Source organism: Pagrus major, chromosome 3, assembly GCF_040436345.1.
Source record: "Pagrus major chromosome 3, Pma_NU_1.0".
Taxonomy (NCBI): Eukaryota; Metazoa; Chordata; class Actinopteri; order Spariformes; family Sparidae; genus Pagrus; species Pagrus major.
In genome coordinates, this window is record NC_133217.1 from 1,527,620 (window position 1) to 1,540,088 (window position 12,469).

Genomic DNA, 12,469 nt, shown 5'->3' on the forward strand with positions numbered 1-12,469 from the left:
TTAAAATCATCTGTCGAGCCGTAAGCGTTCTCACAGAGAAATGGCTGACATCAGATCTGTCACATTTTCAGTGTCACTCGAACATCTTGAACATCAGTAAAATGTTAACGTACAGAAGAAGCTGTCTCCACTCTGTATATGTAATGTGAGGGATGAAGAAAGGACGTTTAATTAAGAATTAAGAATGAGAAAAATTAAGTAATTCCTTCCTTTGAACGCTGCTGCTACAGAAAAATGCATCACCCTTGAACTTGGTCCAGATTGGCTATCTTTCCTAAAGAACCACCAAAATCCATCGAATCGCAGTTGCAGCATGTGAACTGGAGAGCTTATAGTCAAAGGTTTAACTAATTTTAACTTAACTATTTATCAATCTCCATGTGTGTTCACAACTGAAACACCTCTTTAATCATCTTACATGTAAGTTTGCTGTTGCAACACCCTAACTCCCCAATGAGAGCATTAAGTTTAATCAAATCTGGAGTCTGATGCTGGCCACTCTCCAACACTAGTAACATTGCTCAGATACCACGTCAGAAACTGGGTAATTGCATGAAACCTCGGACAGGATTAAATCGACCCCAGGACATCAGAGTAATTTCATGTAGAAGCAGAGAAAATTCATGACGGTGAAGGTTTGTAAAGTTTCTACAGTCTGGAGGAAAAAGAATCACCAATCACCAAACCTCTCCTGGCAAGGTCTGGTACTACTGAGGGAAGAATAAAATCCCCATTTAGAGGATCCAGACTGTAATTACGTGAGAAGTGCTGAGGTGATAAAGTGAAATGAGATTTGCAGTGAGGAGAAAGCTCAAGTTCTGCTGCAAAAGTAGTTTTTTTTTCTTTCTTTCTCATTCTGAACAGACAAAAACACAAACTGACGTGTACAATTTTATCAAAAGGAAATCTAAACACACCACACGCAACAAAAACGTGACTACAGTTAAAGATATACAAGATGGGATGAGGCTGATTGAGATGCACTAGTAAGTAGATTTAGATACCAAAAAAAGATTTGAATTGCTGAGTATTTATCCTATTGTGACGGATTTCAGAGCAGAAGCTGTAATTTGGGTTGGAGACGGCGGCTAACCGTCTGCCAAAGTTTCATTCGCACCATCATTAACACCATTCCTCCATTTCAAGGCTTCAAAACACAACACCACTCACACAAAGGGACACATCACACTTTTAAAAGCTGCAAAGGAACACGGCTCAACATCAGGTTTCTGTCAACAAAACATAGCAAGGTAAATGTCCTCTTGTTTTCAACAAGATGTTTATTGAATTCTTTTCAGCTTTGATGGAAACGCAAATGAAAATATGATCATAGCAAAGTGTTTCCAATATTTTGTCCACCACTCCAAACATTCAACGGGGAACAAAACATAGGAAAGACCTTTGAATACAACAGCAGCACACACGGCATATATACAAAATGATCTAAAACGCTAAATTAACACCTTTATTGTAGGAAACCAAAACGTTGTAACTCTACCCTTTGTAAAGCTTTCAGAATCTACCACAAATACATGTGCAGTCCAGTGTTGCTGCGGTTTGTAATATGAAAGAGAGGCACACAGTAAGGAGATTTCGGCTTACCTAGTTGTTTCCTCGTTTCCTGTGTTTTCCTTGTGGGATCTGATTGTCCACCTCAGCATGGGCACTACAATCACTTTCAAAATTACAATAGGCTTGTTTACCACACTCGTCTCTCCACTCATTTCCTGATTGTTGCAGCCTCTCGCTTCAACTCCTGTTTTTTGTGGCATTTCATTTCCTTTCCATCCATTTTCTATGGAGTGAGGCTCAATGATAATCGCTGTGTAAGGGCAGGAGTATTACATTCACAGGCCTTCTTCCTTCTTCAAATGTGAGAGGACGGTAATAATAACACATTATCAAATGGAAGTGTTTCCAAAAAGGACTGACAGAACAGGAGAAGCTGTCTTTGATTTGCAGGGTGAATCAAGTTCGTTCCTCAACAGCAGCCGTCTGTGACAAAACTCGCAGGCCTATTCAGCTTCCACTTACCTTGTTTTGTTGTGGCACTGTTTTTTTCTCAGTCTGAGAAAGGTCAGAGTACTAAAACTGATCCTTTGAAAACCTTCAGATTTCGTCACAAAAAGAGGTGTCTGCATTCAGGAGAAGTGAGCTGAGAGCGTAGACATCCACAGCGCTGTCTCCTCTGATTTAGTCTTCTTTGTTAGAGGAAATTTTTTTTATTTTTCCTTTTCTAAGTTGCTCTTGAAGAGTGGCAGGTTGTCTTCCTCACGTGGTGATTCAAAAACATTCTTCCTCTACTCTTGTGACACAGGAGGGGTCTTGAATCCAGACGACCGGAGACTCACAACAGACGGATGTCTCAATCTTTTCCATTTCAGTCTTTCTGTTCACCTGTCTTGCCTCCTGTTAACCTGCTGTGGATCTTACCTTCTGAGATCTCGTTGTTCTCCACGGTGACACCTCTATCTTGTGTCCTTTGAGACTGAACCATTGCGATGCCTGATCGCTGAGCTGGAAGAAATAACACATAATGCAAGAATCTACATTAATGAATGGGGAGGAGAGGAGAAGGGAAACAAGTAACTTTGCCTGGATGTATGTTTATCAAGTAATTAATAAACTAACAGAACAGAATAAACAACAAGACAAGAAAAACAGATCAGATCAAAAATGGCTGACATTATCAAGCTTTTAAGGGAAGGCAAAAGAAATAATGAAAAATTGCTAAAATCACGAGAATAGAATCGACAAGAATAGACACTTTAAACCACGATAACAAATCAGACAATATGAGAGTATTTAAGCTTTAATGTGGGGAACAAGCCAAGTGGCAGGAACGGAAAAACAACATCAAAACCATCGTTACTTTGATCAATTAGACACAGTGTGATTAAAGTTTAAGTCCTGATGAGCCTGAGGATGTCACTGAATAAGTACTGATGGTTTCTGTTTATATTCGAGAAGACTCATTATTTTATGTTGGCACACAGCCTTAATATTTGTTTGTTATAATCAGTCAATCACTGATGACACCAGCCCCGCCTCGACTTGAAACTTTACTACCGGTGGAAAGTTTTTTAGTATCCAATTCTGCACCAACAGCAGCAATGATTGTAGTTGTTTAAATGCCAAACATCATCACCCACATTTATATCTCATACAAGCTGCTACAGTGTTTTTCACTCAGTGGTGCATCAACAACAAATCATTTGTCAGCACAGTCAAAGGGCTTTTCCACCCTGACTTGAATAAATGTCTGGAGAAAACACTCAGCACCTGTGGATTTCTGCAATAAAACTCCTGTTTAAAAGATCTGTGTGTAATATTTCTGTGTTCCTGAAGCGCAGTATGATAAATAAATATCAGCAGGTTGTGAGAGACTGAAACAAAGTAAACATCTCACTTGGCATATTTCTGTATTCACACCACAGCAGTGAGCTGAGGCGTACTGTTGTTGTTGCTGTTGGAATTCTTTCCTACTTTGCTCGACTTGTCTTGCACTCGATCCTCCACCAACCACAGAGCTTAAACAACATTAGCCAAATACACAGCAGATGTGTCACTGAACAACAGAGGTCAACATTAAGGCAGAGCAGACACACGCAGAGACTACAGAAAGCACTGCTGTGTTGCTCTCTCCAGGTTCAAACTTTCCAGCATATTGCTCTCTCGGCCACACCCCAATCATTGATGTCACAGCAGGTATTCTGCCAATCACAGCTGATGAAAACACCCGCTGTGACTTCACTGATTGGAGCCTGAAGTGCAGCTTGTTGTCACACAGAGACTGGATCAGTTGCAGTTTTCTTTCCTGTGTGATTCAATGTGACCTCAGGTCATTTCAGTTCAGTTAATTTTACGTTTACAACAACTTTTAATCATACAGTGCTTCTTCTGTAAAAACCTCAAACCTGAAGACAGCCTGAGCATTTCTGAAAACAACTGGCAGCCTCAATCTCACCCAGCTAATCACTCATCAGATTTTATCAGTCATATTACTGAGGGTTGAAAGTCTCTTACCTTCATGTTTGGCCTGAAGTGGTTTGCTCTGCTGTTGTCCACTGACCGCAAATATCTTAAAGTTGTATTCTTTCAAGGGGTCAAAGTCCCCGATGACCAGCTTTGAGTCCTGCTTCGAAACCTGAACCTCCTTCTGCCCTCCATCTGTTCCAGGGTAGAAGAACAAACATTTATGATTAGAGAAAAGAAGCAAATCAGTCTGTGGGATTCTCTGTGGTGACACTAACAAAGGAACGGACTGAAAGTTTATATTTGTTCTTCTAGTGTGTCTTCTCTTAAAGGCCATGTTTGAGCATTTAAAATGACTCTTTAACACTGCTTGGAAATCTGGTAACTTCTGACCCTGCTGCAGTGATGTCTGGTACCCTGTGATATCACTGTTGGGTTTGGTTACAGGTACAACAGAGCGTACTCCGGACCACACCCAGGCTTGTAACTTTTGACCAGACAGAGCAGTAAAAAGCCTGGTATTAACTTACTGTTTAAAGGACAAAGCTGGCTTTTCTTTTTTTTTAATATCAATAAAAACCCCTGAAGAGACCAAAACCAACAATGAATTCATCCTGCTAACTGACTGTAATGAGGGAATGTGTCACCTAGTCCAAAAGTACTGCTTTGTCATGTGTTTTTTAAATAGTTTTTCAACAACAAAAGAGCTCTGGGCACTGAAGAGTAAGATGGAAGGATGTTAAAAAGAAACATTCATCGCTGCTTTTAGTCTCATCAGAAGATTTGCTGTTTAAAATAAAGAGACAAAATGAACACTAACCTTCTGCTTTAAACATCTTTGGAAGCACATAGACACAAAGCTTTCTCCTTGCAATTACAAATAGCTGCTTCAAGGTAATTTTCTGGTGTCATTTGAAAAGTGACAATCACTTTGCAGGGATTATAACTTCAGTAATATCTGTGTAATTATGTTCATGTAATTTAATACAGGCATTTGCAACACCTGTTTAAGCAAGACTGCAACAACAAAACTTTTTATTCCTGAAGGAGCAATTAATCCTGCAGACTGAACTCCTTGTGTTGGTCTTCAGCAAATGACTTTTGTTGTACAGAAAAATCAATCTGAGAGAAATCCACACTGGGATTATGTTTTGGGATTAAGTGTTTTTAACACCTGGCCTGCAACAACAACACAAAGATCAATACGAAGAAAAGACAGACTATCAAGTGATGGAAAACTGAGAGAGAGGGAGAAAGACAGAGAGAGAGAACTTTAACAAATTTGACTGCAGTGATATTAGTATTGAGTGGCTTATACGTGCATGGGTCCTTTACTACATCCCAAACTTGTTCGAACACGTATATCTATTAGAGTGTGAACAAGTTGGGCTCAAGGACGATTTCAGCAGATCAAGCTCTGATAAAGGTGCTTCTGATGTCATCAATGACCTTCAGTTACTGAACAGTCCATCAAACCATTGTACCGGATCGTCATTATACATGTGAACTGTACATACTCTCTCCTCTCTGCATTCTCAAATAGCCTCCAACTATTTCCAAATATGTGAAAAAATCTTCAGCTGTATTTGAAAGTGACATGATCGCTTCAACTGCCCAGAAAAGAAAACCAACATACCCTCCAGCATCAGAAGCTGAGCAGAGGAAAGATTAAGGTTATTAATGCCTGAGGTGACGACAGCTCATCTCAGCAGCAAAGACCAGAGGGAAATCAAATAAGAACAACCACGAAAAGGTAATAACCAAGAATATGAACAAAAAATAAAAACCTAATAAATCAATGAAATTAAAGATATGTATTCAGAATCTAATCCTGCCAAATGTGCTTCGCTGGAGGTTTGGCAGAAGTCAGCAGTTTACAGATTGACTGAGAAGCGTAGGTTTCTAATTCCTGGCTTTGAGAGAGAGTCTATCATGTCCACATATATTGACTGAGCAGTCCAAGATCATCGCATGTAAATCAGTTTAAGAGTTTGTGATGAAAGAAAAAAAAAATTCCTTATTTGCTTTTTGGTGCGATTCAATTCAATTTGTCATTTTGCCTCCTGCTCAGTTCTTTTCCTTTTGCTGCTGCTGCAGAACAAATGTTCCAGTTGGGATCATTAAATCTTCCTAAATTGTCAGTCGTCAAAGCCAATTTCTTTATGTCAAAATGAATGATTCAAAAATCTATCTTCCACCATCTGTTCCTGCCTTTCAGCACAAAACCAACATGCTCTTCCACTTTATAGAACAGGAATTCCACTTTTGACTCTTTAATGACAAAGAGTCTTATATAATCAAAATTCAGAAATGTTTATACAGCACAGCTAAATTAAAGAATAAATAGCTTGTCTTTGCATTCTGGAAGTACAAACTTAAATGCACACATTCCATATGACAGAGGGTGAGTCATGACTTCAACCAGAAAATAAGAGACAATCTCAATGGAACAATCCAGCAGAGCTCTACAAAAACTCTGCGCTGATAAAGAAAATTATCTACCGCTCCGTCACTGCTTTTCCACCTTCATTACACTGGTGCTGATACCGCCGGCCTGCAGCAAGAAGATGATCACCCCCCTCATTCACCTCCCTCAGTCGGCCCAGGAGACAAGCAGCCTTCTCTGCACTTCCAGTCACTTTTTAAAGTCTTTTTTCTCCTTTTCTTTAAAACGAAGCACTACCCAAAGGCAACATGTTGCAAAGCGAGCTGTGTGGGCATGTCTCAGAAATGAGGCCATGGTGCTTTGGTGAAAATGTCAAGCCAATTTAAATATCTGTACGAATATGAAACAGACAGTAAAGTTTTTGAGCACATGTGAGGATAAAGTGCTTGTTACTGTTGAACTGAAAAGCATTTAAATGATGTGGCAGAAGGGAGAGACTTCCCTGTGGTACTGTCTTCATACAGAAAAACCTTATAAAGAAAAACTTATTTTCTACACTGATGCAAACCTTGAACGTCTGTGAACCAGAGCAACATGTTTTTATTATTTGAAAGGAGCTGCAGATGATCAGATTTTGTGTGGATCTGTCACAATCCCGCTGCTTTACCTTCAATCTATCTACATCCAGCATCCCTCTTTCCATTTACTCTCTCCATGCCTCTCCAGCTCCGTCTTTCATCCTGCCCTCTAGCATCTCCCTCTTTTTATATTCCTGTGTCATTCCCTCCATCCATCCTCCATCCACTCTCCCTTGCAGTGTCAGGGGACGGCTGCCTGTGCTTACTGCATCTTATCTGACATTTTCTCCATTACTGTGATCAAACAGACGGCAAAGCAATACCAAAAGCTACAGGTTTACTCTGCCGCTGGCTGAAGGCAGCGCTTGTAGCAGAGGTTGACTTCACCTTCAAATTTCAGGCCACAAGAGACTGGTGCATCCAGCAGAGTGCAGGTAAATAGAAAAATAAAGAGGTTCGAGCCTGAATCTCTGGTAAAATGCTACATTTAAAGTCAGTATAATGGTAAACAATGTCTCAAAAAGAGAATGACACTCAGCAGAGCACATTACTCGGCCAAACAGTCCCTTAAATTCAATCAACCCCAATCCAATATCAAATAAAATATATTTAAATTCTCTAGATCTGGATTTATATATTGGATCTGTATCAAATTGTACTCACTGATTCATGCCAGCCACTTAAAAATGTCTGATTTTTGCATCAAGATCCATTCATTATTCCCTGAAAAATTAACGAAAAATGTCAGAAAACACCTCTAACGTCTAATAATGTTAAAGGAAGTGAGAAAGAATTCCTGTATCTGTCTATTTATCCGGATCCAAACCAAAAGTTAAGGGGGTCTATTCTGGGCCAAGACCCGTCCTCCTTCAAAATTTTGTGGAAGTCCGGTCAGTAGTTTCTTGTGTAATCCTGCTGACAAACCAACCAACAAACGGACAAAGGTGAAAACATAACCTCTGTGGATGAGATAAAAAACTGTGTCAGCGAACTAAATAGATGCTCCCAAAAAGATCATTTCTTACTTTCAATAGCAACTGAAACTTTCAATTATTTACAAATGATTCATTGTCAGCAAGAAAAGACTTTACCAGATTCAAGCCAGGTGTGACTCCGATCAATTACGTCAATATGTAACCCTCAGGTTCTACGATGGAAACAGTCTTCTCTATGTTTAAACAGCTCTATCCCAATTGTCTCAGTAAGCTGTAGCCTGCTATGTTCATTCTATTTACTTTGTTGCTACATTATTGTATTCAGATGTTCTTTCTTTCAGGGGATCAAACATTCGATTGCAGCACAGAGATTATTTTGTCCTGTAAATATGGTAAATAATTAACCTGATTACATTTTGTTAAAACATAATTTCTGAATTAATAAATCATTTTCCTGGCAGCATTTGTTCAGTGTATTGGTGCATTTTTCTCTTGAGAGCGGCTTTTGGCCTACGCACCTGATATCATGTTGGAATGTGAATACACAACCTTGAAGTCAAAACAAGCTCAGAAATCAAAAGTCTCTGTTCAGTTCTATTGACTGTACAAGGTTAGAAACTGAGTTTTGTAATGCAGTCAGCTGACAGCTTCAGAACCAACAACACACACAACAGACATCAGTTGAAAGTTTAACTCATTCCCATAGCTCACTGTGGTATCAGACTGACATATGACAGTGGTAGAGATGCACTGATCAGGTTGAGACACCTGTCAATCAGGACAACATGCCCCAAAAGACACTTTTCTGAAAGCCTCAATACCTCCTGCTCTGTGTTGTTTTTGACCACTAGTGATGCTGTAAATGCTTGTGCACATGCACACGGCGGGGTGTGATTTAGATTTTTAGCTAAATACTGAGGGCGTTAATACATATTGATAGAGGGTAGCAGTAATGTGCCATATACTGTACGAAGCACTGCACCATTAAAAGAAGAAGTCAATAAGCCAGTCTTAAACTAAGAAATGTTTAGAGATGTTTTTTGAGATCAGAAATTAATTCATAATTTTACACCTTTCAGATACAGTCAATGCATTTTACTGAGACTGACATATGACTTAATATGTTTGCTCGCAAAAAACAAAATTTAAAATCAACACCGATTTTAACTTAAAGTCACGGCAAACAGGCCTGGATAAATTAAGGATAAACCATTCCTCCCTGTCTTTCTTTCAGTCTCAGTGAGGAAATTCCCATCAAAACAGTCTTAACTCGCCTTTATTATACAGTGTAATGTTCCTTTATTGTACCGAGTGTCTCATTTCTGGTGAGTGAAATAAAAGTGAAATTTAACTATATCTCCAGAAACCCACTGAGGGATCCCCGCAGGGCCTTACAACTTACTTTGGGAATCTTTTAACTGTGCTATAATAACGAGTCCTAACAGAATGAATTCTTAAAGCTTTCCATCATGACAGTAACAGAAGTAAAGGACAGTTTTACAGCAGTACATGCAGCTGCACCCTTTCCAACTGCAATAAAATATCTCTTTGCACTCTGACATGTTTCTCCAGAACAGACAGGAAAGAACTGAAGGAAGAAGAGAAGTGATAAGAAAAACCTGTCTTTCCAGCCTACAGACCAAATCTACAGTATTCCTGTGAGGCGGTAGCAAATCAAGATGATGACAGACTGATTATCTGAAATATTGCATCATAACATTAAATAGCGAGGAATGGCGAAGGAGATGTGTTTAGATCTTCTTCACAGCAATTCATGTCGGTATCTATTTTCTCTGAGTGCAATAAAGACCCGAGCATACCAGGACTATCACAACACCATCTCTTTTGTGCCTTTTTTCTGTATCCATTTTTAACTTGTAAATGCAAATGAGCACCACTTAAAATTAACCTAAATCATGAGGAAGTGTTGCCATGTACCTGTCAGTACTGTGAAGTGAAACTGAGCAGTGTTAAATTGAACCACACAGGCTTTGAAATCCAGTGATTTTATATTATTAAAATAAAACATTAGGTGCAACTGTCACAGCCCACTGAACATTTTGGGGAGAATAACCAGCAACAACACTGGAAATATTTGGAGCAAACACAGTCATCTCCAGCTGCTACCTGTTGTGGTCTATATGTTAAAAAAACAGTCTCCAATAGAGTTTTTACTTTGCATTTCAGTGACATAGAAAGAGTTCCAACTCTTTGACGCCATGTTGGAAGAAACTGTAAAGTCAGTTCTCTCCTTACATCAAAACCCTTCTATTTGAACTGGTGGAAGTTAAATATTCTGATTACACTGCTGTTGTTGTGAAAAGGTCATAAAAGAAATGGATAATTACAATGTTAGGTTTCCACTAAACATTCAATAACAGCTCCCCTGACGATACACTTTATAAATTAATCACACTATAATCACAATACGAGACAAAATTAAAGCTTATGGCCTTGCATCACAACCACAAACAATAAATACGTCTGAAGTGCACCTGCTTTCACTCACTGCAATAAAAAACTTGGCCACAGTTTTCACACTGAATAATACCCCTTATGATGATAATCACAGAGCAGACTATCAACTGTCTATGTACATTTACCCTCACTTATAACTATCATTACAGTCCATCTATGAATGATTTTCTTAAAACAATATAATCAACATAATGTCTATGTTGTTTAGTGAAGAATCCAGACAAACAGCAGCCAACCATAATAAAGTTTCTACGTGGTTGAACTCACTGAGGCGAAGCATTAAAGCTGACTGTGATGGTGAAAGCCTACAAGGAGTTGTGGTGTCAGTTTACACTCAGTTAGCAGTTTATTACGTTCACCTGGCTAAGACACATACAGGCTAGCCCTTCAAATAAATCCTGCCTTAATGATGGGTTTAGTGTTCAGTAAAAATCTATTTCACAGAAAATAAGAACAGAGTACTTTGATTTTCCCTTTTTCTTCATTTTTAACTCCATTTCACATCTTAATAGTCTCAACCAACTTTAAAAGAATCTCAACACTTCTTAACAACTGAACAGTCTTTCTTTCCCTCTTATATCCCACTCCCCCACTTTCTCTTGTCCAGTAAGACAGGATTTTAGACCTGGGCTGGAGCAGTGTCAGGCCAGCCTCATGCACCTGTGAAGCTGGGACCATATTTGGTTTTGCTTTTATTTTCAGTGCCCTTAAATTCAGATTTGAGTTGGTATGTTTTCTGCTTCGTCTCTTAGTGGTGCGTCACATTGCTGCTTTTAATAATCGTCACGGTCTCGGAGTGAGACAGACTGGTTTTGAACTGCTCATTGGAATAAAAAACATGAAAGGGTCCATTCTTGATTAAAGGCTCTGTATTAGTTGTCGACTTTTCTATTTTTTAGTGCATACAACATGAAATTTTTTTTTCTGACTCTGACTTACTCACTCGTTGCATCATGTGACATGATTTACAATGCATACACCAACGCAATTGGTCTGTTAGTTTCCAGGAGTCACTACACCAGTGCCATAAAGACTGGAAAAGTTGCACCATTTAAAACAGAAATGATTCCTCAAAATGTAATAATTCTAAATATTTTATCAATTATATGTCCACGGTCCGCCTATTAAGGACCTCTGCTCTAGACAATCGACAACACTACTCTTTTTGATAGCCCTTATCAGTTCGGTTCATCTTTTTCTTTCCTTTTCCATTTAGCTTTTAAAGAATAGACAATTTAAAAAAAAGATACATTCAGAACAGGAATAAAATTAAATGTTTTAAATATAACTATAGTGTTTCTGGAGTAGCCACAGTAATGTTAACAACAGCAAATTCTTAATAAACTCAATAATATCTCAGTGGAAACAAACCTTAAACGTCAGTAAAATAAATAATAATCCTGACATCATAATAATAAGTGAAGTTTAGAAAGAATGAAGAACACAGACATCAGTCAGTCTCAGTCCTCCTCCCTCTGCTGAGGAGATTCACTGCCAGCAGTTACCGCTGGCAGAAAAGTTAACAAGACTTTGCCAACATTTTTAAGATACCATGGCACAGCAGGCTAAGCCAAACAGTTTTACGTACACAGCTTGTCTGTAACTGTTTGCAATTAGCCGAGCTAACGTGCTAAGCTTGTGTAAAACAGCAGTGGTGCATGAGACCGCAGAAACAGCTGATTAAAATATCACTTTCTACCTGTTTGCATGTTGATGCTTGTTGAACAGGTGAAATGATAAAGTATTGGCATTTTACTCTAAAAGGTTTTACCACACTGAGTTGAGGCTGCAACAACGTGAAAATAAATGAAACCAAAACATTAAAACGTACAGATAAAAGAACTGTTCAAGTTGGAGCTCATCGCAACAATGGTGTTTAATAATTTAGCCCCGGGGCTCAAGTGATACCACGTTCCAGTACCCATCTCTACTCTCGACCCCGGCTGAGCTCCACATTAACATGCTGAGCCAACAACAACATTCAGTGGTGTTATGTATTTTCACAAACTTGTTGAATAAATCAAAAGGTGTCAATCATGCTGCCATTCATCCACAGGTTTCCACAGTGGGCACCTGAACAGCCCTGGTATTAGTTATATCACATTCTGTGTGGTTAC

At 38.9% G+C, this 12,469-nt stretch overlaps 1 protein-coding gene across 1 annotated transcript in view; it reads right to left on the reverse strand.

Annotated features, from left to right (window-relative positions):
* Window positions 1-12,469, reverse strand: part of LOC140994098 (collagen alpha-1(XIV) chain-like) — a 179,583-nt gene that overhangs the window by 158,849 nt on the left and 8,265 nt on the right. The window contains exons 3-4 of the mRNA XM_073463674.1: window positions 4,027-4,170; window positions 2,434-2,517 (exon numbers count right to left, since the gene is read on the reverse strand). Of these exons, the coding sequence (XP_073319775.1) occupies window positions 2,434-2,517; window positions 4,027-4,170 (228 nt within the window). The remainder of the gene's footprint in view (window positions 1-2,433; window positions 2,518-4,026; window positions 4,171-12,469) is intronic.